Source organism: Osmerus mordax, chromosome 11 (assembly GCF_038355195.1).
Source record: "Osmerus mordax isolate fOsmMor3 chromosome 11, fOsmMor3.pri, whole genome shotgun sequence".
Classification (NCBI taxonomy): domain Eukaryota; kingdom Metazoa; phylum Chordata; class Actinopteri; order Osmeriformes; family Osmeridae; genus Osmerus; species Osmerus mordax.
Window position 1 is genome coordinate 6,356,601 of NC_090060.1, and position 25,559 is coordinate 6,382,159.

The window sequence follows — 25,559 nt, forward strand, 5'->3', positions numbered from 1 at the left end:
AGTAACAAGAGGAGCAGCAGGAAGAGGCGCAAAAGAAGGAGCAAGAGGCCGGAGGAGGAGGTGCAGGAGGAGGAAGGAGAAAGAGAAAGGCGAAGGAGGAAGGAGCGCGATCAGGAAGGAAGAGGAGGAGGAACGAGAGGAGCGGTCGGAAGGAGCAGAACCTGGATCAGTCCCACCTCTGACCCCCAGAGGGGCTCGCTCCGTCCCACCACCAGGTGGCGCTGTAGGGGAGGACCACCATGCCAGTGACCCGGGGCAGGGGGGATCTGGGCGGGCGTCTGCTGCTACCTGGCCTGGTCCTCTTGGTGCTTCTTCTGGCCCACCAGGGGCTCTCCCACCCCCAGTGTCTGGACTACAAGCCCCCCTTCCAGCCACGCGAGCCCCTGGTCTTCTGCAAGGCCTACGCCAAGTTTGGATGCTGCGATTTGGAGAAGGATGAAGAGATCTCCCAGAGGTTCTACCAGATTATGGACAACTTTGATTACGCAGGCTACGTTAGCTGTGGGAAGTACATACGCAGCATCCTCTGCCAGGTAGAGTACTGTTGGATCAGTCTATCACCTGGACTTGTATCAGACATCACACCCCAAACTGTCTGATTATTATAACAATATGTTAATTTAGGAAGTGATTTTACCCATAGCTAATCATAGATGGGGACTTGAACACAGGGACTGTCTACGTGTCCAACATGTAGACAGTAACATTGGCTATTAACCAAGCAACACTCAGGCATGGAAATATTTGTGAGATTTTGTTGGAGAGATTTGCTGCTGGCCAAGTCATAGGGATGACAGTCCCAAGAGAGTGACAGGGAGGGAAGGAGAGATTGAGGGAGGGAAAGGGAGAGAAGCAGGGAGGGAGGGTTGGAAGGAGGAAGAGAGAGACTGAGAGAGTGAGCAGAGAAAGGGGAGGATCTGGTGAAGTGAGAGGGAGGACTGTGGGTTGTGGTCTCCAACCTCTCTCCCAGGTTCTCCCCTCCTGGTCCAGCTGAGCAGGAGGCTGGGGATCCAGCGCTGAGCATCAGGGAGACCCCGAGAGACTGGCCCCCACCCATGCCCCAGGCCACTTAGCCTGGGTAAACCCTGCTGAATGGACTCCTGTGTTGGGTCAGTTATCAGAGATACAGGAGGCTGCTTGTTATCTGTCAGAGGGTCCACCGACCAGCCAAACACTCACTTCCTACCTGACCACCACACAGGATATATCAGTTTACTACTGGAGGGTGAGAGAGGGAGAGGGGGGGGGGAGATAGTGAGAGAAAGACAGAGAGAGAGAGCGAAAGAGAGGGAGAAAGTGGGGAGAGAAAGAGAGAGATAAAGGGGGAGAGACTGGGGAGAGAAATAAATATAAAGAGAGCGATATTAACAGAGAGAGAGAGAGAGAGAGGGGGGGGGGAGTGAAAGGGAGAGGGAGAGAGAAAGTGAGGGGTGGGGGTAGTGGTGGAGTTGAAGGGTTGAGTTGAAGAGTTGAGTGTGGATATAAACAGTGAAGTGAGCCACACTCTAGCTTGACCCTGAGACTTAGCGCTGCGGAAGGCTGCTGCAGTGAGTCTGGAAACGTGGAGCTGAGAGGGGCTGTGCTGAGATGTGGCAGACGTGCGCTCTGAACGTGCACTGCTGACGTGCACTCCATACGTGCACTCTCGTGGACGTAGCAGAGAGGTTTCTTTGAGGGTATGTCTGTGGACTTCAGTAACCCATGATGCAAACCAAGACCTGCACACAGCCCTAACCCCTGGCTGTCCTACTCACCTGTGTGTCTCAGCTCATATCTGTGTGTGTGTGAGGGGGGTGTGTGTGTGTGTGTGTGGGGGGGGGGTGCGTGGATGCCTGTGTGTGTGTTTGTGTGTGTGCACGTCTGTCTGTGTGTGTGTGCGCGCGTGCGTGCGTGTGTGCACGTCTGTCTGTGTGTGTGTGTGTGTGTGTGTGTGTGCACGTCTGTCTGTGTGTGTGTGTGTGTGTGCGTGCGTGGGTGTGGTGCCGCCTCAAGTCTGTTTCCTCGTAAAACGCTGCCTTTTGAAACACCTCACATCTGGCTGCCATCTCTCTGAGGAGAAGCCACGTGGAACAGGGGCAGTCCTGACTAATCACAGCAGCTCTCTCACACAGACTGACTACAGTCTGACTAATCACAGCAGCTCTCTCACACAGACTGACTACAGTCTGACTAATCACAGCAGCTCTCTCACACAGACTGACTACAGTCTGACTAATCACAGCAGCTCTCTCACACAGACTGACTACAGTCTGACTAATCACAGCAGCTCTCTCACACTGACTGACAACAGTCTGACTAATCACAGCAGCTCTCTCACACAGACTGACTACAGTCTGACTAATCACAGCAGCTCTCTCACACAGACCTGACTGCAGTCTGATTTATCACGACAGCTCTCTCACACAGACTGACTACAGTCTGACCAATCACAACAGCTCTCTCACACAGACTGACTACAGTCTGACCTATCACAGCAGCTCTCTCACACAGACTGACTACAGTCTGACCAATCACAGCAGTTCTCTCACAGAGATTGACTACAGTCTGACTGGGGAGCCCACAAAAGCTACTGTATATCTAGCTGTGCACTACTGTAGGAATAGCAGGATTAGGAGGTACTAGATGCTGTGTGTGAGTATTTTCTGCCAGGGCAGGACTGTTTCACCAATCAGGTCTGGTGTCAGGACTGTTTCACCAATGAAAGGTTATATAAGGTTTGTTCTTTTCTTTCTTTTCTTTCAACCCAAGTTCAACCAAATAACTTTTTGGATCCTTTTCTAATCATGGCATGTGCCATATTTGGCCAAACCCATGGCAAAACTGGGAGCTAGAGTTGTTGCATCATAACACACTATCTGGCAAGGATGTGGGCGTCCCAGAAGCCCTGGCTGTCATAGGGAATGAGTTGAGATGGGGCCGCTGTAGAGCAATGAGGTGTGGGTGTATGTGGGTAGAGGAGAGACAGTGGACTCCACCACTCCACCAGGGCTAGCTACAAAGCCCTGGAGTTTCAACAGAGTTAGGAAAAGAGACATCTTTTTTTTTCTTCTTTTTTTTTCATGTATCATGCTCTGATACATTATCTTTTTGTGAAGATCCATGCATTTTGTCAGGTTCTTTTAGTACGCAATGGAGCCCAATATAACTCAACAGTCAACGTGAAACCTTTAGAACTCAGTGGAACCTTTCCAGAACAAAGCAGCCATTGTATGATGTCTATATTCACATGACCTGAGCCAAGGAAGTGAAGAGACCAGGATGACTGGATTTGGTTGTCATGGACTTGAAAGGAGAGGATGGCTCCCTGGTAGGATGTACCAGTTTAGATCAGGAGTACAAAACAAATGCACCCCTCATCAGGAGCCAACTGCAGTTATTTTGGGATTTGAACGAACAAATGATTGGTTTTACTTCAGGTGGCCTGCACCCTCATCCTGTGGCCATTAGCAGGTTTGGGACACAGATAAGAGGTTTATTTATTCTGCTCAGTGTCATGCAGTGTTTGTTTATTTATTGGGCAGTAAATCAAATTAGATATTTACTTCAACCTGCCAAACACAGGGTGTTAGTAGGGCCCTTCCTGATTGACTTCTCAACTTATTCCCTCACTTCCCTTCCTCACAGCTGTGTTTACAATCACTTACAATGGTTATCTTAACTAGCTCCACGTAGACTTTGCCCATTCATCGTTCAGAGTACACCATTCCTATTGACGTCATCGGTAGCGCTGGGATTACGTAATCCACCCAATAATTATGGTGAGCACCAGATTCCGGCATTGGACCAACCACCACACTGTGTTGGTGATGTTGGGGTCCTTGATACTAGTCTCCTTTCCAGAGCCGAGTCTGACACCACCAAGGACGAAGCCTTAGTGAATGTCACCGTCTTTCTTTGATTCCAGCTCGGACTGGTGAACAACAGACACATGACTGGAGACAGCATGGTGCCAGTCAAGATGGCGGTGGCTGCTTCCTGCAGGCCTGCAGCAGTGGTCTACCAGCACCATGTTGGGCGTGGCGACTGTGGCTTTGACTCCAGAAGAAGCTGGACGTCTCGAGACCTGTATTTAGACCGTCTGCTGTATATAGACCGGACTGACGGCCATCATCATCTACTTAGAGCAGAGAGGAGAGGACTTGCTGGAGGCTCGTTTTCTCAAACTCAGAGTGAGCTCACTCAAAGAATAAAAACCTGTCCAAGATGGTGACCAACAAAGTCTTTTTGAAGACACATAGACGATTTTCTACACAGATTTCTCACCATGAAATTCCGTGTTCCAGTTTACAGTCCAAAATGTTCAACATTAGTCCAAGATGGCCTTTAATAACAAATATCAATAGATGTGATAAATACGAAAGTTGTTTTAGATACATTTCTTACCGTGAATCCCCTTTTCTTGCCTACCCTGCGCTCTACCCCCGCCCCTTCCTGTTCTGCTAGGAGTGTTCTCCGTACTCCGCCCACCTGTTCGACGCGGAGGACGCCAACACGCCCATGCGGGTTCTTCCGGGCCTGTGTGGCGACTACTGCTCCGACTACTGGCACCAGTGCCGCTACACGCTCAGCCTCCTGACCGACAGCTTCAACGCCAGCGCCCTGGCCGCCATGGAGGAGGACAGGACCCGCTTCTGCTCCTTCCTGGAGCTGCGCGACCGCGAATACTGCTACCCCAACGTGCTGACCAACACCCAGCTCAACGCCAACCTGGGCGCGGTGCGCGAGGACCCCGAGGGCTGCCTGGAGCTGTGCCTGCAGGAAGTGGCCAACGGGCTGAGGAACCCCGTCGCCATGGTGCACGCGGACGATGGCACCCACCGGTTCTTCGTGGCGGAGCAGCTGGGCTACGTGTGGACGTACCTGGCCAACGGGTCGCGGGTCGACCGGCCGTTCTTGAACCTGACACGGGCGGTGCTGACGTCGCCGTGGGCGGGGGACGAGCGGGGGTTCCTGTGCCTGGCACTGCATCCTCGCTTCACTGCCGTGGGGAAGGTGTACGTGTACTACTCGGTCTCCGTGAAGAAGGAGGAGAGGATCCGCATCAGCGAGTTCACCCTGCACCCCGACGACATGAACCAGCTGGACCACTCCTCCGAGAGGTCAGGTCACCGGCACGAGTCTCAGAGGTCACACGCGTCGCGAGTCCTGGGTGTTAGGGTTTAAACACAATGAAGTATGAAATTAAATTAAACACATAGGGGCACTTTATAAACATCTAAAAATGTGTGTCACTTACACAATATTCAAACTGTGATGTCACAGTAGCGGAATATACACACACCTGTAGTATATGGGTCATGGGGAGATCATGGGGACAACATGTTTACAGTTTAAAGGACATCCTGGCCAAAGGCTGGGATTTACTTCTTAATACTGTCAGATATAGACACATGCTCATGTAAACATCTCACATCAGTTGTTGTTAATGAGCCATGCAATGCTGAGTCACTGTCAGTGAGGGACAAACTGCTGAGTCAACGGTTGTGTTTCTCTGCAGGACCATTTTGGAGGTGGTGGAACCAGCGTCCAATCACAACGGAGGACAGCTACTCTTCGGCCATGACGGTTACCTCTACATCTTCATAGGGGACGGGGGGAGGGCTGGAGACCCCTTCGGCAAGTTTGGAAACTCCCAGAACAAGTAGGTGACCGCTTCAACAGTAGGTAACCGCTGAAATGTATTCAAAGGGATGGTGCTTATTTACATTACTCCCAGTGAACCATCCCATGAACACTTATTTTAACACTTCCCCAAACCTCCCTCTTGGGAAGATAGATAGTATTGTGTGTTATCATTCTAAAACTTTCAAAATCCTTCGATCAAACTTGAAAGAGGAGTTTGTATGAAGAAAGATTCCAACCACTCTAATATTAGCATTCCAGAGTCCACAAATTCCTACAGTTGAATCAGAGAGCAAGGAGAGGGGAGAGAGATAGCATACTACTATGCTGGCCCATAGGTGGCCCCCATATCAAACCCATAATACAGCAACAACATTAAAAATCCAATTCTGAGTGTGTCAGGAAGCATCAACAGTTCAGGTTTAATGAGATGGAAAGACCTTCTCACAACACGCCCCATCAAACAAATTTTGTAGCGTGACATGCATGTTTACGCCAGGAGTGGCTCCATGGCCTCTAAACAGGCTGGGGAGTCTGGAGGGCACTCTTCGACTCCCCCTGTGTTTGTAAACACTCTGACTCACCTCCCTCAAACTCTGACCTTCACTTGTTCCAGCAGGACTAACAGCGAGTTGAGAAGTCTACTGATTGTGACTGTGGGCTGAATTGTTGTGGTTGTGTTTGCCACATTCTATACATTTACCAGATGCATTTATCCATAGCGACCTACACACGGTGCATGTAGAAAGGACAGCAGAAAAGCAGGCTCAGAAGGATTGGAAGTGCAGAAGTTACCTCGACCCTCGGTTGTAACTGAGAAGGTACAGGTGTTCATGCTGTAGGGCCCATGAATGACCTCAGCTAGGTGTGGGTGTGAGGGCGTGTGTGCGTGTGCATGTGAGTGTGTGTGTGTGTGTGTGTGTGGCGATAAAGATGAAACAGCCCCTCAGTGTCAGCATTGGATAGTCAGCTGAATGTGTGTACGTGTGCTTGTGTGTGTGTGTGTGTCTGTGTGTTTGTGGCGATGGAGATGCAGCAGTCTCTCCCAGTGTTAGCCTTGGCACAAAAGGAGCCCCAGCCTTACCCTGGCAGCCCAGAGCATGGTGTGCAGTGCCTGGCCCCTCCACACTGGCATGGGGCCCTGCAGGAACAGCTCTGGTCAAAATATTTTGGATGAAAATCACCTGTAGTGCACTTTGACTGTCAATATTGTGGAACTTGTTTTTTGTGTTAACAGAGAACAAAACACCTTTTTTGTAGCTGAAAGAGTCACAATAACGTATACAAATTGTTTCTTGGACCTGTGTATTTTATTTGAGATTATTCTTATAAATTGGGCAGTGAAAAGAAGGTTGTAGTTCTGAAGGACAAGAGTCGAGAGAGCGGCCCAGTGGACCGCACTGCTCACCACCTCCCAAACCCACCGGCCAGTCTGCTGGGCTGGGCCCAAAGAGTCACGACTCGGGTATTTCAGGAGTCAATATTTATGGAGAAATGTCTCCACCCGCATCATGGTCGCTACTCTCCTACCATGTGACACCAATGGCCGACTGTTTTTCAAAACACACCAGAGCACAGCGAGTAGACACAGCTTTGACAGGCCGTGTTCAGATTCAGGTCTCCTGAATGAAACTGGACCTTCTCAGCCTGCTTAGCTATAACCAAGATCTTCGTAACATTGACTGACAGCAGAACAAGTCCATTCTGACATCCCATGGGTTCACTCCTAAACAGTCCTGCTGGATGATAGCGTTCCCAAACACACCACATGCCCAGGCTCATGATTCATATGCTCCTTACAGACTTAATGACAAACCTTCTTACGGTAAATTAATTCCAGGTACCAGGTCCATATATCTCCAGGGCATGCTCGATGAATCGCCAGCTTGTACTGGTCTGGTCTGGTCTCCTCATTCATTTCCACAGCCAGGATTCTGCATTCAGCTCATTAGAGGCCCCATGACAGCCACGGGTCTAGAGCTTTCTATAGGTAGATCACACAAGCAAAACACTGTATATGAGATTTGTACCTGAGAGGTGTTGACAGGTAACAGGCTCGTTCTTAACGTGGATGTCTGCTGTCTGTGACCTCAGAGGAGAAGAGTTTGTTGACACCCTGGGGAAGGTGTAGGGGACAGGGAGAGAGAGGGAGCAGCAGGGCGAGGCTGCCAGAGAAGCCAGGGATGTGAAGGTCCCACCTCCAGCCAAGTCTAATATTTACTCTAGGCACTGTGGCCCAAGACACATAGTTGTGTTTGTAGGAGAGATGGAGAGAAAAAAGGAGGGAGAGAGGAAGGGAGGGAGGAGGGTAGGAAGGTGAGAGAGTGTAGGAGGAGTCATGTATTCACATGTGTAGGAGTAAAGAAAAGAGAGGGATGGAAAAGTAAAAGAAGTGAGGCGGGATGGTTTGTGTTGACTGAGATCAAACGCCCCCCCCTCACCCACTTCCACCCCATACCCCCACCCCTGCCTCCAGCCCCTAACCCTACCCTTTGCCTCCACCCCCCACCTCCACCCCTTCCCCAAATCCCTACCCCCCCCCCCCCCCCCTCCACCCCCTCTCCTCCCCCAGGTCCACCCACCTTGGGAAGGCGCTGCGCATCGACGTGGACAACAACGACGACGGCGCCCCCTACAGCATCCCGTCAGACAACCCCTTCGTCGGCGAGCGGGGCGCCCTGCCAGAGATCTACGCTTACGGCGTGAGGAACATGTGGCGCTGCTCCTTCGACCGCGGCGATCCGGTGAGCGGTACCGGGCGGAGCCGGCTGTTCTGCGGGGACGTGGGGCAGAACAAGTTTGAGGAGGTGGACCTGGTTGTGAAGGGGGGTAACTACGGCTGGAGAGCCAAGGAGGGTTTCTCGTGCTACGACCACAAACTCTGCCGAAACTCCTCCCTGGGTGAGCATGGAGATAACTCTGGGAACACAACAGAGACAACCTTGATGTTTAATTTACTGAGAACACCCAAAACCTTTTTTGTTTTTATTTTGTTGTTTTATGGCTTTTGCTACTCTGACTTGTAAAGTACTTTGGTCAACGGTTGTTGTCTTTAAAAGTGCTCTATAAATAAACTTGACTTGACTATGCTTGGCAAAATGGAGGACCTTCAGTATTGGGGTTAAGCTGTGGAGAAAGGGTCTCTAACTGTGGTTCTGGAGAGCTGCCTTCCTGCAATGTTTTTGCTCCAGTTGTAACTAACCTGATTGACTAACTGCTATTAAGTTAGCCCCTTGAATCCAAAAGGTAAAATGCATCAATTAATTCAATGTCAAAAAGTAAATGTTACAAAACTTGTGCTATGTGTGTACTGTGTCCTCAGACGACATCCTACCTATCTTCGCCTACCCCCACAAACTGGGCAAGTCTGTGACAGGAGGGTACATCTACCGAGGCTGCCAGATGCCCAACCTCAACGGACTCTATATCTTCGGGGATTTCATGAGTGGGTGTGTGTTTGGATGGTCCCATGTTCACACATGGTTTCGCGTAGCTACATCATATTGCACATGAATGCTGTATGTTGATCTTGTCTGTGTGTGTGTGTGTGTCTGTTGATTTCTTATTCATTTTGCACCTGTGCCTTTGTCTTTCTGTGTGCTTCCTGTCTGTGTGTATTGTGTGCTCCTGTATGTGGCTGTGTGTGCACTTTTTGTCTTGCATTTCCTGTGTGCGTGTGTGTCCAGGCGTCTGATGTCCTTGAGAGAGAACAAGACCACCGGGAAATGGAACTACAATGAGATCTGCATGGGCAGAGACCGGACCTGCAGTTTCCCGAAACTCATCAACAGTTACTACAAATACATCATCTCCTTTGCTGAGGACGAGGCTGGTAACTCACACCCTCTGCTTGGGAGTTCAGGAGTTTCAGAAAGACGGGGGAATTTCCTTTTCAAGTTTTTCGTTTTTCTCTGTGGTTTTCTCTGTGGTTTTCTCTGTGGCCCTTTTGTACATTGTAGAACACATTGGTTCTGCTCCTGGATTCTGGGCTTTTCAATCTCAATTCAACCAATTCAGAAATTGAAAAGGCAGAACATTTTCATTTCCAAACTTGTACTTGGGGGAAAATGTTAAAATAACTTGAGGAATTAATATAATTTTTTTACTGATGATAAACTGTGTATCGATAAAATCCGATTGTGTTTGAAAGTTGACCAGCCGTGTTCTGATCTTGTATCTTGCCCTCTCTCTCTTCCTGTCCTGTCTGGGTTCCAGGGGAACTGTACTTCCTGGCCACAGGGGCCCCTAGTGCCACTGCCAGGGCTGGAGTCGTCTACAAGATAGTGGACCCCTCCAGGTAGGAACTGACTACCCTGGGGCATCCGTTTGGATAGCATAATCAGTTCTCTGTAGTTTTTCAGACATCTCGTCCGAATCATCTTGTTTGAATCATCAACTTTTTGCTGCCATCACTGTCAGACCACGTTTCTAAATATGTTCTCATGCCTCTCTCATATTGTCTCCCTCCCTCCTCCTCTAGGAGAGCTCCCCCTGGCAAGTGCAGCTTCAAGCCAGCACCAGTCAAGATAAAGGGCAAGCTGATTCACTTCCACCCCAAGGAGGGTAAGCGACACCAACACCACAAACAAACGCGCCTGTTCTCCTCGTGTCTTCTCAGGCTACTATGAGTCACAGTCTGAGTGCTCTAAATGTTCATTTCTTTCTCGCTCGGCTCCCTCTCGCAGAGTTCGTCATCAACAAGAAGCCCACGACAACCGCTGCCCCCACCACCACCACCAAGAAGACTACTACAGCACCACATCCACGTCCAACAAAAGCCAGCCACAGACCTCCAGGCACCAGCCACACAGCTAGACCCCTCACCCCCTCCCGCATGCTCAGGAAGCCTGGAGGGGCAACGACGCCCAGACCGGGCTACGCCACCACAAGAGCCCCTCACAAGAGAACCACACCCTCAAACACTATCACCGTTGCCCCAGGTAGGAGAACTGCCCCCTCAAGGTTCACCCCTACCCCCAGGCCCCGAGCCCTGCTTACCCCAACAGGAAGGGGGCCCTCTTCGGCCACTATGAGACCTCTGAACCCCCCACACACCACCGGACATCCCCAGACTACCCCCCAACCCCGGACCAGCCCCCGCCCCAGGCTCCAGACCACTCCTCGTCCAGCCTACTGGACCCCAGCCCCCAAGTCCACCTCCAAGACCCTGAGGCCTAATGTCACCCTCCCCAAGGCCCAGGACAACCTCCTGAAGCCGCGGGGCGACAAGATGGACAGCTCCAGCCCCAACCAGGTCCACAAGGGCCGGGGCCAGGGTTCGAAACCCCCCGGAGGCAGGCACAGGCGCAGGAAGTCACGCGCGGGCTCGGTGAGACTGGTCAATGCCGACCAGCGTCTGGACAGGGGGCGGGTGGAGATCTTCATAAGGGGGGAGTGGGGGACGGTGTGTGATGACCTGTTCACCAGCAGCGCGGCAACAGTGGTGTGTCGCCAGCTGGGGTACCCCTTTGCGCTGCGCGTGGCTAAGAGGGCGGAGCTAGGTGAAGGAAGTAGCGATGTGCGCATCCTGTTGGACGACGTAGAGTGTGAGGGGACGGAGAGGACGCTGTTGGACTGTAAGCGGGCCAAAGTGGGAAAACACAACTGCTCCCACCAGGAGGATGTGGGGGTGGTGTGTGGATACCTGGAGGAGGAGTGAGCTGGAGAAGGTTCTCAGATGCAGCCTCAAGCTGATTGCGATCCGAGCTCCGATTCTCCAAAATCCTTTTTTTACCTTCCTGCTCTCCTCTGTCCCTCAACCCACTTGTGGAGTGTGGAGAGAGATGAACAGGACCAGGACTGGGGTTTTCTGGGACACCAACAGGGGGCTGCTCTCCTTGTCACAAAGATTGAAACAACACACCTTTATATGGCGGACAATTACATACTGCCCTTTTAAACTGAGAATAAAGTTACAGTTGTTTTTTCACATATTTTTTTATACAATGTGAGATGAGATGTGTCGAAGTAATACATCAAAAGATAATGATTATGCGTGATGATTAATTAAATGAAAAATGCTGGCCATTCTGTACTTTACTGTATAATATATCAAATTCAACAGAGTGTATGTAAACTGGTTCTTGGCACAGGGTGCCATTTGTTACAGGGTGCCAATAAACGATAGTTCACAATTATGATGCTAAATTCTTCTTCTAAACTTTATTTCTGATTATTCAGGACAGAGCACCATGATTCACTTTGCAACACTGCCCTCATGGGTACAATAGTAAACATTGCAACGTTACTGCACACGTAGCAAGACATTTGAGTGCGTTTCCCAGACAGTAACATGATGTACACAATATGTTTTTCAGATTGTCTGGTAGGGGCTTTTAACTCTAGAACTCAAGACAACTATCCACTCGGCAGACGTTTTATATGGCTCTGAGCCAGACATACTTGGCCGGTATTGCCCATTGCCAGTATCAGAGAGGGGTAGGGGGCGGCGACGGCATCCGCTCTACTGTTTCCGGTCCGAGGCCGTATCCGTCCATTCATTTTCTTGTGGCCAGTTATCTACTAGCTAGCTAGATAACATAACGTGTCGGTGTTTTATCCTACTGAATGGATTACACGCCAACACAAAGTGGGTTCAAACAGCGTAAGTTACGTAGCTATGCAGTTTGTTGTGGTATAAAAACGTCACACTGTCTTTGCCCAGATAAAGGCAACACGAATTATGTTAGTGCTAAGCTCATTTAAACCGTATCGTAATAGCTACGCTAGCTACTGTAGCTATCTCTGAATATTCACGTAACAACTACACACTACTAGCTGACGCCGGCAGACCCGTTAATTATTTAGCGTCCACATTTATCGGTAGCACTAGCTAGCTATCTCGCTAACGTAAGCGAGAAAATAATAGTAGTCAGCTTAGAATGTTCTCATCTTGAGTAGTGAAAGTTTGAGGGTTTGAGAATTGTAAAGTTAATGTTTTCTGTGTTACCTTAAACTAGCTATGCTAACGACGTGTTCTCGTCTTGGGCGAATGACAGCTCACTCAACTGATCTGGAGTTTGATATTTAGGGGCACACACCTTTTATTTCGTTTTATATTCATATTGGTGATTTCCTTGTTCTTCTCTCTGAATGCATGGAGCTGACTTACCCCACCTCTATTAAACTATTCCAGTTAGAGAAAATGTCGCTTGGCTTTCTTTACAGAAGGGCTTTCGAGTAAAATAGCAGCTTCTGAAAGTAGCAGCTTGACTGGCGGTTTTTCTCAGATCGGGTTTGAGTTTCTTCCGCTACCACAACCCCAGTTTAATTTAACCCTCATGTTATCTTCAATCTAACATATTTTATCCAGCAGCAGTTCTTACGTCCAGAAAAAGTTTTCTTGTGTTTTTATTGTCGACTACCTTAATATCAATTTAAATGAAAAAACATCCAGAATACCTTAACCCCGACCATGGAAACATTAGCAAATAACCATAACATCTCACCTAACATGGTTATGCTAAAGTAGAGGAAATGTGCACGTTATAGTGACCTCAATTACATCTTAAACAAATGTGTGTAATCCCTCAACTCTCTCATCCATATCTTCTCCCCACTTCTTTTATTTACCACTCCCTTCTTCTCCACCTCTCGTTTCTTTCACCTCTCCCCTCCCACAGAGCCTAAGATGAGACAGAGGAACACTGTGGAGGGCCCAGACCCCATGTTTGAGGACACCAGTGCAGCACCAGGCCGAGGCCCAGGACTGGCAGCCCAGCCTGGGGGATACAGGGGCCAGGAGGCTGGGCCTGGAGCCGGTGGCTTTCCTGGGCAGACCCTGCTGTCAGACCCCATGTCTAACATTGCCATGGCCTACGGCAGCAGTCTGGCCAGCCAGGGAAGAGAGATCGTGGACAAGAACGTAAGTTTGCAGTCGTCTGCTCCGGTGCTTGGTTAGTGGAACTGGGGCCGAGTCAGATGTCAAATCCAGCCAAATCTGACTGTGCATTCCAAGGTCCATTCCAAGTTTCCTGTGAATAACATAATAACAATGTTATCATTTAGCCTAGCTGACACTTCAGTCCAATGCCATGTTCTATCTAACAATTTTGGAATGTTATAGTTTATTGGAGTAGCCCAGTTAGGCTCTCCAAGAAATAACCCCTCTCTCTCTCCACTTCTCTCCCCCTCCCTCTCTCCCTCCATCTCTCCCCCAGCTGGACCGCTTCCTCCCTGTGTCCAGGCTGAAGTACTACTTTGCGGTGGACACCGTCTACGTGGGCAAGAAGCTGGGCCTGCTCGTCTTCCCCTACATGCACCAGGTAGCGCACAGCCACTGGGCCAGCTAACTCTGTCTATAGCGCACCCACCAGGAACCACTTCATGTTCTCATTCAACCACTGCTTTAATGTGAAGCATGTGTTGTGGGTATGTGCCTTTTCTACCTGGTGAGAGTCTAAACGCTCCCAGCGTTTTCTTTTAAGTTCCAGTTTATTGTCATATGCACCCAACAAAGTTATTTCCAATGACACGCTTGATATCTCTGAAGTAGACACGAGAGAACGAGATATAATAAACTCCTCGCGTGTTTGTGTTGTTTAGAACTGGGAGGTGAGCTACCAGCAGGACACCCCTGTAGCCCCGAGGTTTGACATCAACGCCCCTGACCTCTACATCCCAGGTAACCCTTCACCTATCGTTCGTCCCCTGCAGCCACTGTCCACGCCGTACGTTTTTTTTGTCCCCTCCTGCAACCATGGGATATCTTACATTGTCTTTGTCTCCTGCAGCTATGGGATTTATCACCTACGTGCTGGTGGCTGGCTTGGCTCTTGGAACTCAGAACAGGTAAGTGATCTTATGATCAAGTGTGTATGAGACACAGACAGATGTGTATGAGAGACAGACAGTTGTGTGAGATACAGACAGTTGTATGAGTCAGACATGTGTACAGACATCAAGAACACACTTGCTCACCTACCCTTACTCATCCTAACACCCAATTCCTCTCTCTCCCCTTCCACCCATCTCTCTCCGGACTACCTACCTCTCCCCTCTCCCTGCATATGTTCCCCTCCTTCCTGCCTCCCCATCTGCCCTCTACCCACCCTCCCTCTCTCTCCCCCCCTGCCTGCTTTCTTTACCCACCCCTCCTTCCGTCCCGCCTCCACCTCTACCCCTCCCGGCCTCCCCCTCCCCCAGGTTCTCTCCAGAGATCCTGGGCATGCAGGCCAGCTCAGCCCTGGTGTGGCTCATCATGGAGGTGCTGGCCGTCCTGCTCAGCCTCTACCTGGTCACCGTCAACACAGACCTCACCACCATCGACCTGGTGGCCTTCTCTGGATACAAATACGTCGGGTGAGGGGGGAGGGGAGAGGAGGGGGGGTGAGACGGCCACCGGTGGACAAGGACAGACATCCTCAGCTTCCATCCTGGGAGCTCTGGTCTGGAGCTGGTTTGTGGTGTGTGTCGATGGTGACGTGAGCCGGGCTTGTGCTGTGTGTGTTGCAGGATGATCGTGGGTGTGGTGGCGGGCCTGCTGTTCGGCCGGACAGGATATTACCTCACGCTGCTCTGGTGCTGCGTCTCCATCTTCGTCTTCATGGTGAGACGCAGGACGACAGGGTACTTCCTGTCTGTCTCTCTCCCAGCTGTCCTGGTGCCTCCGTCTGGCTCTGGGCTCTGGCATGTCTGTCTGTCCGTCTGTCTGTCTCTTTCTCTGACCGCATCTGACTGGCAGGAGATGTCTGGGTGGGTGGGTGTCTGTCTGTCTGTCTGTCTCTGCCTCTGTCTTTTTGACCCCTGTCTACCTGTCTCTCTGCCGGTCTTACCCAGGATTGGAAAGTAGCAGCTGCAAAATGCAGGTGATTTAGCTTAACCTAGCAGGCATGGTGGGGGGCATCTAAAAGTAGCAAATGTAAACAAATCATACAAATGCAGTATCACCTCAGGTCAAGCAACCTGTATAGGCTAAAGGCCTTTACACACCCAAAGTAGCAATCTCCAGCTAAAACACTTGTTTTTCTCAGTCAGCGGGGCCAGGTAGCACGCCACGCAGAGGCAGAGGTGTCCAGCGTTTGTCGGGGGATCTGTGGGTTTCACGACGCCGTGGTGACAGCTGTACTTTGGTCAACATCTGCAGAGAGGAAAAGTATCATAGCCAAACTCTGCACTGTCATGTCAGTTCGCCGTCTACTTGTTTGCAATGTAGTTTATTAACTCCTAGATTACAGCTGAGCTGGCCAGATAGCTAGCTGAACTCTGGGGAAAGTCTAGGAACTCTGGCAATCCATGCTGCTGGTCTCACCCCCTGTCTGTCTCTCTGTCTCACCCCGTCTGTCTCTCTCTCTGTCTCACCCCCTTTCTGTCTCTCTCTTTGTGTCTCACCCCCTGTCTCTCTGTCTCACCCCCTGTTTGTCTCTGTTGGTGTCATCCTGTCTGTCTCTCTCTCTCACCCCCTGTCTGTCTCTGTTGGTCTCATCCTGTCTCTCTCTCTCTGTCTCACCCCCTGTCTGTCTCTGTTGGTCTCATCCTGTCTCTCTCTGTCTCACCCCCTGTCTGTCTCTGTTGGTCTCATCCTGTCTCTCTCTCTCTGTCTCACCCCCTATCTGTCTCTGTTGGTCTCATCCTGTCTGTCTCCCTCTCCAGATCCGTACGTTGCGTCTGAAGCTCCTGTCAGAGGCAGCAGCTGAAGGTGTTCTGGTCCGAGGAGCCCGGAACCAGCTGAGGATGTACCTTACCATGTCTATAGCCGGAGCCCAGCCCATCTTCATGTACTGGCTCACTTACCACCTGGTCCGGTAGAGCCACAACCAGGAAGCACCAGCACCACGGCCTGAATCCTGACCTGGGAGCAGAGGGGGGGGGGGGGAGGTAGGGGTGACCTCTGACCTCTGTTGAGAGGTCAGGATAAGGGGTAGGGGTGATGATAAGGAGTTTCTAACGATTAAGGATTCAATTTGTTTGAAGGGTTTACAGTTGTTGTCTCATCAGATGCTCTCAGTGGGGTTGGTTAAGGTTGTCTCATGTGATTGCTTTCTACAAGACTCGCCAGAATGTTCTTCAACCCCCCCCCCCCCCCCCCCCCCCCGTCCTCCTACAGAAATACAGTAACCACCTCCACACTCATTGACTTGCACAGCTTACAAAGAACCACAGAAGAAGAGCGTTTTTAGGCCAAGGCAGGTTTCTGTCTCCCAGCACAAACTGAACAGTGGCCTCGTCGACTGAACAGTCTTTTTGTATCGTTCTTTCTACCTATTTGTCCAGATAATGATACGCCACTGATTGGTCTTCTCATGTGTTTGGATACCGTGTAATTCTTTGTGATTATGTTTGTAAGTATGCGTTTGTCAAGAAGCTTGTGTGTTCATCTGGGAAGCTTCGGCTGAGCCACGGATGGAAGAAGCAAGCCGTCGGTGTCCGTCCGCTCCACGAAGGCTCATGTCATGGCCCAGCTTTTTATGAAGACAGCATTTGACATCTGTTGGACAGACCAGCTCTGTGGTCAGTCAGGCTTAGGCCTGTTCGAAAACCAGAAGCATTTGAACACCGTTGCGTACGGAACAGAACACATCGAGGCGTACCACAGGAAACGCAACTTCTCACTGTCTTGCCAAGGCCAAGCCAGAGAAACAGGAAGTGGAGGGATGTGAAGATATGGTGTGAGAACTGATGATCTATTTTGATATGTGAAACACGACATGGGTTCTCAAGACGTGGTGGACGTTGATGTGCTGCCGCTTTGGTCTGCACACTCATCTCAAGATGGGTCTATACGACTACCGGTGTAGGCCTTTCATGTTTTTATTCATTAATAATATTTAATATTGTCAAACCAGAAATAAAATATATTGTAATGGTATGACAGTGTTGTGCTCTTTATAACCTGGATTCTGGCACCTTGGGTGCTGGGTAGCTAATTGATGACATTATCATTAAAAAATTGTTTTGAATAGCAGGTTTGGTTGAAAAAGAGCAGAGAGAAAGAGTAAGCCTCACCTTCAAGGTCAGAAGAGGAGGTTGTGGCCAGTCCAATGTGTATCTGACAGGATGTGATGTCATTCTTTAAGTCCTCCTGTGTGTGTGTGGTCATGCAAGCATGTTTTCTTAAATGATTTTGACAAGTCCAATCTCTTCTCAGAACAGTTAGCTGCAAACGGGAACCACAGGCTTGTCCAAGTAACTTGATACTGATTGTATTGTGAACATGTGAACAACATGCAGTGTTAATGTATGACCACTAGGGGGCAGAGCAGCTCCTCATGTGAGACGAGCACGGGGGGGGGGGGGGGGGGGGGGCAGAGACAGTGTTTAACATTGTCAGACTTAACTGTGTTTTAGTAGCCTTTCATACTCCCCAATCACCTTCATAACGGTATCCCTACAATATGCAGTGATCATGTTCGTGACTCATGTCATTGCTTCGAAGAATCCTTTAAAAAAAAGTATTTGAAATATGCAAATCACTTTTTCTCTCACTCGCTCTCTCTTTCTCTGTCTTTCTAAGCACACACAAAATACAAAACTCTCCTCCTCCTTCCCCTCCATCTCCTCATCTTCCTCCTCATCTCCTCCTCCTTCTCCCTCCATCTCCTGGTAAACAGTAGGGACATTAAGCCTCTATAGTAAATCTTGGCCAGGCCCCCTGACTCCATGCTAATCACCCTCGCCCATTTCCATGGTCCACATTACCATACAGATGTTGCTAAGAATGAGCGAGCAGCTTCACAAAGGGCCTGCTCTGAGAGGTGTGGCCCTTTCATATCTCCCAGCAGCTCTCTCAAACACCACCCCTCCCTCTGACCCCCCCTCACACACACACACACCCCTGGCCCCTAGAAACCAGCAGCTAGCTATTGTCTGCCTCTCTTCAGCTGTGGGATGTCTTCAGTGTGCTTACAACAGAATGCCAGGACAAAGATGAACAATGCTCACACACACACACAAACCCCCTCAACTTCTGTTCCCTTCTGTCTCAGTGTGTGTGAGAGAGACCCAGTAATGGATGGAAATCAGTCACAAGTATCATGTGCTTCATTATGCAGTCAGGTCACTTTTGTTCCAGCATCTGTTGCAAAGTTTGGTTTCTTTTTTGGACTAAAACCCTCCGAACCGTGAAAATGCATGTGGTTTGATAATCTAAAGTGGCTCATCTTGAAGAAACTGTGGAAAGGAAATTATGCATCGACTCATCATAATCTAAATCCTACTTTGAAAAGACAAGAGAAAAAGATGAGTTATTTCCCTTTTTTAAAGATTTTGTTTTATTTTTAACCAAACGGGAAAAATATATTAAGATACAAACTGGGATTTTACATCCCATGGAATGTAAACAATGCACTTAAATTATATAAAAACAAAATGATATAAAACCAACACAACATAGTTTTCGCTTAAAAAACAAATAAATAAGTATTTAAGTTAACAAATGCAAAGCCTCGTTTGTTAGTTTGCAGTCACAGTTAAGGCCCAAGTCAAGACAACTCTAGTCCTTCCTAGTTGAACAGCAGATATGACCCGCCCACCTCATGGCTCACTAAAAGGCAGGTCTTCTGTAAGTTCCAAAGGTTAAAAACAACCATAACAAAACATACACAGTAGTTCATTGATTTCACAAGCCTCTTAAATCGTTTGCGTGCAGGAGACCAAGCTCATAAAACTCATTACATGGTCATTGAGGAAACTCGAATCAAACAAACAACCAGCAAAGATACTAAAACGTACGTCGACAATCACAAGTCTATCAGGAGGCATCACGGGAGAGAAACCGACCATAACAACAGAATAACCTTTGAACCCCCAATGGGAGCATGTGATTGGCTGCCTGGCTGAGGATAAGAGGAAGGAATGAAAAAAAGAAACTGAAGAAAGGGAGTTTGACCTCCCTCCTCTCCCTCATCCCCCCGTACCCCCAACTCCTTCCTGGGCCACTGACCAGCTGTCTTACGCTATCCAACAAGAGCGAGGAGTATTGATTGGATGAGAAGTATTGATTGAACAGGCTAACTTAATAACAGTATCACTCTCGCTGGCATCGTAACATTCCTCTGCAGTTTGTTTCATATTAAAACCTTAAAGCTACAAAATAGCTCAATAGCAAGGCAGACTGTAAGCACAGTAAAGAACATTCTCCTGCATGGGATCCCAAATGCATTACACAATCAATACATAAAATGACTCTGCAGAACACACAAAAGGGAATAAATTACTACAAACTGGTTAGACTAGCGATTTATAATACTGGGAGTTAAGTCACCTTTACTAAAGGCTACTTCCTGCGTGCAGTACATCAGGGGGAGGGGGCAGTAGAGAAGTCTATGTTCAACTTTGGTTATACACTAGAGGCTATTCAGCTACAAGAGGAACCAGTGGAGTGTGTCCACGCGCACGTCACATCTACACACTTCTGCAAATAGAAACCATGGTTAATCCCATAATACCTGACACCTTATATAAAAAATATTATAATAAAGATCAAATAATGGGTACAGAAAATTCCTACATGGAACTCTCATCATCTAGGCTACATTGTGAATGTAGGGCCAGGCAAAGCACCCTTTAGAATCTAACACGGGTATACAACAGTATACATGGGTTCTGATCATCAACATTAACGTGGGGACGGAACTTTATAAGACACAGAGCAGAGCTACACCTGCAGAGAGTAGGAATGCAATATGCACAAAGTTAGTCAGACGGACGGTCCGACAAGCAGTCTGAAAGTCGAGTGGACAGTCAGAAAGTCCGCCAGGCAGTCAGAACTTCAGCCGGGTGGACTGGACTAACCGGCCTCAGTCGTCCGAGACGGACAGGCGGCTGAAGATGGGCAGGCGTCGTCCCTCGAAGCTGGGCGACTCGGATCCGCTGAGGCTGCTGGAACTGCTGTAGCCCTCCAGGTCGGTGAGGGACTCGGCCGAGGAGCAGCGGTGGAGCACGGGCAGGCCCGGGAAGGAGAAGGCCTGGCGCTGGCTCTGGTGGTTCTGGTGGTTCTGGAGCTGAATATGACACTTCTGGGCCACCTGGACCACCGGCCCCCCACACACGGCCTGGCACTTTGAGGAGGACAAGGAGTCAGTGAGGGCGTAGAAGCGTGGCGTGCCCGGCTGGTCCCCCCCCAGGTCCGAGGAGAAAGGGTAGGCCTGTCTGAAGGCCGCCGGCTCAGGCAGGAGGGGGGAGAGGAGCTCAGGGCTCCCTGTGGAGGGAGGGGGGGACACGGAGGAGGCCCGGGAGAACAGCATGGGGTCCTGGAGGGGCTGGAACCCGGTCAGCAGCTGCGGACGGAAGGCCGGAGAGGAGGAGGAGGAGGAAGAGGAGGAAGAGAAGCCGGCAAAGCTGATGCTCTGGCGGAGCAGCTGGGGGCGCTCTCTGGCCCGGGGTGCTGGGAACCCGGGGGAGAGTCCTGCTCCTCGTTGTTGTGGACAAAGTGGCAGCGGGAGCCGTAGGGGCAGAAGCCGATGGTGTGGAAGGTGCGGCACGGCTCCGGTCTTGTACTTGGGGTGGCGGCTCAGGCCGCGCACCTCGTCATGCCGTGGGCGAACTGGCACTTGGAGCCGTACTTGCAGGTCCCGCTCTCCTCATACGTGCGGCACAGTCAGTCTTGTAGCGCGTGGAGAGCGGAGGGGTGGGGGCAGGGGTCAGGCACTTGGAGGAGGACAGGAAGCCAGTGCTGAGGCTCAGGCCTGGCGGGGGCATCAGGGGCGGGGGGGTGGGGAGCTGCTGTTCGCGCGAGGCCAGGCTGCCGACGTTGCCCTCGATCATACTGACAGAACGGTCCACGCGGAACGGAATGTGGTTGAGAGACGAACGCGGCAGCTGTTGCTGGAACTCCCGGCTCCACGGTTGGTTTCCGGAGCTGAGAGGCCAGCCAATGGGCTCAGCAACGGGCTCCACGCTGCCGTTGTTTGAACTTGGAGTTGGGGAGAGTCACCGGACACAGCGAGTGCCTGCGCTGGAAACCCACGACGCGCTGTCTCTGCGTGTTGACTGGAAGGCCATCTGTCATGTCCAGACCGTGGAAATTCTATCACATAAGAAGGCAGCAGAGGGTCACATTCCATGGTCGATGAGCTAAACCTCTCCACATCAATAAAATGTAGCTACAACAAAACCGATTGTAAAATATAGCCACAAGTTGACTATTTGCAGGTTGTATTTAGGCACGGGTTGGTGAGATTTAAGACCATGGAACAAACTTTTGTTTACACGGTAAAACACATTTCTTAAAATAGCCTTGTTGTTTAAATGTTGCCAAGAAACGTAAGAAATGTGACATTAAACAAAGCTTTAGTTAATTTCCAGATAAAAGTTAACTTTCTATCGTCTAACTGATCAATATCAAATAGATTTTTACCTTGCAAAACTCCTCGTCCAGCTCCAGAAAAGGGGTCAGGAAATTGGAAGGCATTGTGTCTATGCCTGTGTAATATGTCCGATGCCGTGGAGAATCCGTCGAGAGAGTAGAGAGACGCTCAAAAGAAGCGCTTCTAAACTTTCCCCACCATCTGCCGGAATCTGTATAAGTAGTTGGGGAAGCTGGCTCCTCCCCCTGGGTGACGATGCGTGTCTTGCGCGGAGGTTGACCCCTCTTGTAGTAAAGGGGTCTCTTGAATGAGTACAATCTCTCTCTCTCTCTCTCTCTCTCTCTCTCTCTCTCTCTCTCTCTCTCTCTCTCTCTCTCATCTCTCTCTCTCTCTCTCTTCTCTCTCTCTCTCTCCTCTCTCTCTCTCTCTCTCTTTCTGTCTCTCTCCCTCTCTCTCTCTCTGTCTCTCTCTCTCTCTCTCTCTCTCTCTCCCTCTCTCTCTCTCTGTCTCTCTCTCTCTCTCTCTCTCTCTCTCCTCCTCTCTCTCTCTCTCTCTCTCTCTCTCTCTCTCTCTCTCTCTCTCTCTCTCTCTCTCCTCTCTCTCTTGCTTTGAATACATTAGGCCCCTAGAAAAAAGTTCTGACTGAATCTGTGCTAGTGGGGAAAACCCAACTCCAAAGTTACACCAGCAGGCCTCACTCTCATGTGAGAGTGGTAGATCAATGTGATTACAACAGCATGATATTCCTATACAAGACATATAGATCTCTGTAAAAATGCTTATTGAAACATGCTCAAAGACAATCTCCAGTTCAGTATAACCACTTTGTGTATGAGTGGACCAGCCTACGGTAATGTAATGACTGACAGGATGTTGAGGGTTATTTGATATTTGAAAAAGGACTCCGTTGTCATTGTGCGTCCCAGCCTGCAGGGGGGGTGGGGGGGGGGAACAAAGGCTCCAAAGAGATGATGTTGGTTCAGAGATTCACTTGTAAATGTGGAGCCAGAGCAGCAACAAGAGTCCCACCCTCAACTCCACTGGCCTGCATTGTATAGTGAGCCAAGTCGTTTGGGAGGATGTGTGTGTGTGTGGGGAGTGGTTGGGGGGGGGGGGGGGGGGGGGTAGGGGGGCTGCATGTGCGTGAGTCTGTGTGTAGTTGTGTGTGTGTGTGTCGGGGGAAGGGTTGTGAGAGAAAAGATCAGTTTAACAGTAAGAAGTGTGGAGATAAAGTGACTTTGCTGGCATTGTTATCTGAAGATGGCCGAGGATTGCCGATGAATGGATGAATGGGCCATACGCCCATTCATCCAGTAATCCAGTCGTCCCTTCATCCGCTCACCTGTTTCATTCCTTCATCCCTTCTCCATTCATCCCTTTATCCCTTCATCCCTTCACCTGTGGAGAGAACATCAGCCCTCCGCTCACCAGGTCAGCTACCAGACTGCACCGTGTCCAGCCTCCAGTTAGCGGCACACACAAGGTCAACCAGTTCAGTAGGAGCTGTTGTGACGTGTTGAATCTAATCTGGTATTAAGGAGTGTACTCACATGTTGCTCCCCATGCCTGAATGCTTCAGCCTGGAGTTGGATGTTTAAACTTCCACTGGAGCAATGCCCCCCTCTCTCTTCATTGGTTTAACCAGAGGTGCTTCCTCATGGATGTACTTATGAAGGCTGTGTCTGTGACTGTCTAACCTGAGGCCAAGGAAGTGGCAGCGTTATTGAGCAGCTTCTTATCTTCTCTGTGTCTTTTTTTATTCTCTGAAGTGAATGAAAGGGACTTATTTTGTAGACGCACATACTTATTGACAACCAGTATATCCAGCATGTAAGTATGTTTGTGCTCATACTTTGTAAGTACACTTTAAGGATTGGTTTTTGTTTTCTGGGCCAAGTATCATCTCTCTGGTCCTCTGGATAGAAACACAGTCAACACTGACTGTCTAAACACACTTCAAACCCCAGCTCTGTCTTATCATGGCTTGGAGGGTAAACCAACACACACAAATGTACACAAAAAACCTCCAGAATGAGAGAGACAGAGAGAGAGAAAGATAGAGAGATAAAGACCTAGAAAGAGCGAGACAGAGAGAGAGAGGAGTAGAATTGCAGACGTGTGTGTAACACAAGTGGTTTTGTGATGGTCTCAGTATGTTGCATGGATGCTGTTACTTCATACTTCAACACTCACTCATTTGACACTGACACGTTATCCTCCCTTCCCTTCCCCCCCCACTCCCCACCCCCCTTCTCCCTTTCTCTGCAGGGCCATGCCACTATTCCACCAATTATCCATAAGCTATGGTTGTCACCGTGGCAACAGGGCCCTCAGAGTGCTCACTGGGAGGGACTGGCGTGATCACACTGAGACTGAGAGCAGGTCTGCTGCACACTCACTGCTGAGGCCTGGGTGAGAGACCAGGGCTGGGGAAGGAGACCAGGGCCTGGGTGAGAGACCAGGGTCTGTGGAAGGAGACCAGGGCCTGGTGAGAGACCAGGGTCAGGGAAGGAGACCAGGGCCTGGTTGAGAGACTGGGGCTTGGGGAAGGAGACCAGAGCCTGGGTGAGAGACCGTGGGCTTGGGGAAGGAGACCAGAGCCTGGGGGGGATGAGAGTACCGGGGCTTGGGTGGGGGACTGCCAGCATGCCAGCCCCTTGCAGATTCCTCCTCAGCTATAGATGACAACCAGGGAGGAGAGGTTGGAGGGGGGTGTCATAGAGATGAGCTGGTCGTTGGGGTGAAGGGTAGAGTGGGGGATTGGTAACTAGGATGAGAAAAAAGTAGAGGGAGGGGAGAAGAGGTGGAGGAGGAGGGGTGGATAATTCATTTTAATGATCAGGACACACTGATGGAACCTTGAACACAACAGTCAGGGCAGAGGGCTCTGATTATAAACATACACTAATAACACACACACATACACACTCTAATAACACACACACACACTAACAACACACCCACATGGACCAAGATGTCCATGAGTCCATGCTTCTGGATCCAGGTACCATTTACCTCTGTGTATTCATCTTGCACTTCTCTGCAACCAAACTCATAAGCGTTCAATAGTGACACACACACACACACACACACATACATACATACATACAGAGCCTTAAAATAACATTGACAGCTGCTCAAGAGACTGGATGCTTTAACACCCAACAACACTTCTCACATTCACACGCTGCCTAAACCAGACATTCTGCGTGTGTGTGTAAGTGCGTGTCTATGTATGCATCTGTGTGTGTGTGTGCGTGTGTGTGTATACTTGTGTGTGTGCATGTATATGACAGTCTGGGCATTGTAAGCCCCAGACACAGTTTGAACACAGTGCCCTAACAAACATCTACCAAGCGACACACAGACAGCAGTTGGAGAGCAGTTGGCAGGAAGTTGGGTAGGCCGTATTGGGGTTGTAAAAAGAGGGTATTCGGAGCAGTCGCTTTGTACGAAGAGATCTTAGGAGTGGGGTTTCTGGAGCTTTCTGTTTGTTATTTATACAGAGGTTTGAACCTCATATGTAGATACAGTCACCCAGATTACAATTCTAAATATTCCATGTGTAAAGTACAGCAGACATCCAGGCTCAGAGTGAAATGTTCTAAGTGTATTTCAGTACTCAGAGTCGAGGGACCTGAAAGCAGAACTGAGGCAGGGTACATCATGGGACATCCAGAACACACACTTCCA

At 49.8% G+C, this 25,559-nt stretch overlaps 3 protein-coding genes across 3 annotated transcripts; 2 read left to right on the forward strand and 1 right to left on the reverse strand.

Moving 5' to 3' along the window:
* Window positions 1-239: 239 nt before the first annotated feature.
* si:ch211-136a13.1 (HHIP-like protein 1) lies at window positions 240-11,281 on the forward strand. Its single transcript, XM_067245909.1, has 9 exons — window positions 240-533; window positions 4,444-5,099; window positions 5,498-5,641; window positions 8,195-8,523; window positions 8,945-9,071; window positions 9,309-9,454; window positions 9,838-9,919; window positions 10,103-10,185; window positions 10,308-11,281. Exons 1-9 carry the CDS (start codon window positions 240-242, stop codon window positions 11,279-11,281), a joined length of 2,835 nt encoding a protein of 944 aa, XP_067102010.1.
* Window positions 11,282-12,102: 821 nt separating this feature from the next.
* Window positions 12,103-16,424, forward strand: yif1b (Yip1 interacting factor homolog B (S. cerevisiae)). The gene is made up of 8 exons (XM_067245910.1): window positions 12,103-12,226; window positions 13,245-13,486; window positions 13,782-13,886; window positions 14,167-14,245; window positions 14,355-14,412; window positions 14,767-14,922; window positions 15,076-15,169; window positions 16,213-16,424. The coding sequence occupies exons 1-8, from the start codon at window positions 12,190-12,192 to the stop codon at window positions 16,366-16,368; spliced, it is 927 nt and encodes a 308-aa protein (XP_067102011.1). The 5' UTR covers window positions 12,103-12,189; the 3' UTR covers window positions 16,369-16,424.
* A 2,393-nt stretch (window positions 16,425-18,817) lies between these two features.
* On the reverse strand, window positions 18,818-22,043 carry sb:cb81 (mRNA decay activator protein ZFP36L1-like). Its single transcript, XM_067246396.1, is given in 7 exon segments — window positions 18,818-20,936; window positions 20,939-21,046; window positions 21,048-21,088; window positions 21,091-21,159; window positions 21,162-21,429; window positions 21,431-21,586; window positions 21,917-22,043. Coding segments are annotated over 7 exon segments (1,275 nt in total). The 5' UTR covers window positions 21,971-22,043; the 3' UTR covers window positions 18,818-20,357.
* Window positions 22,044-25,559: the final 3,516 nt, after the last annotated feature.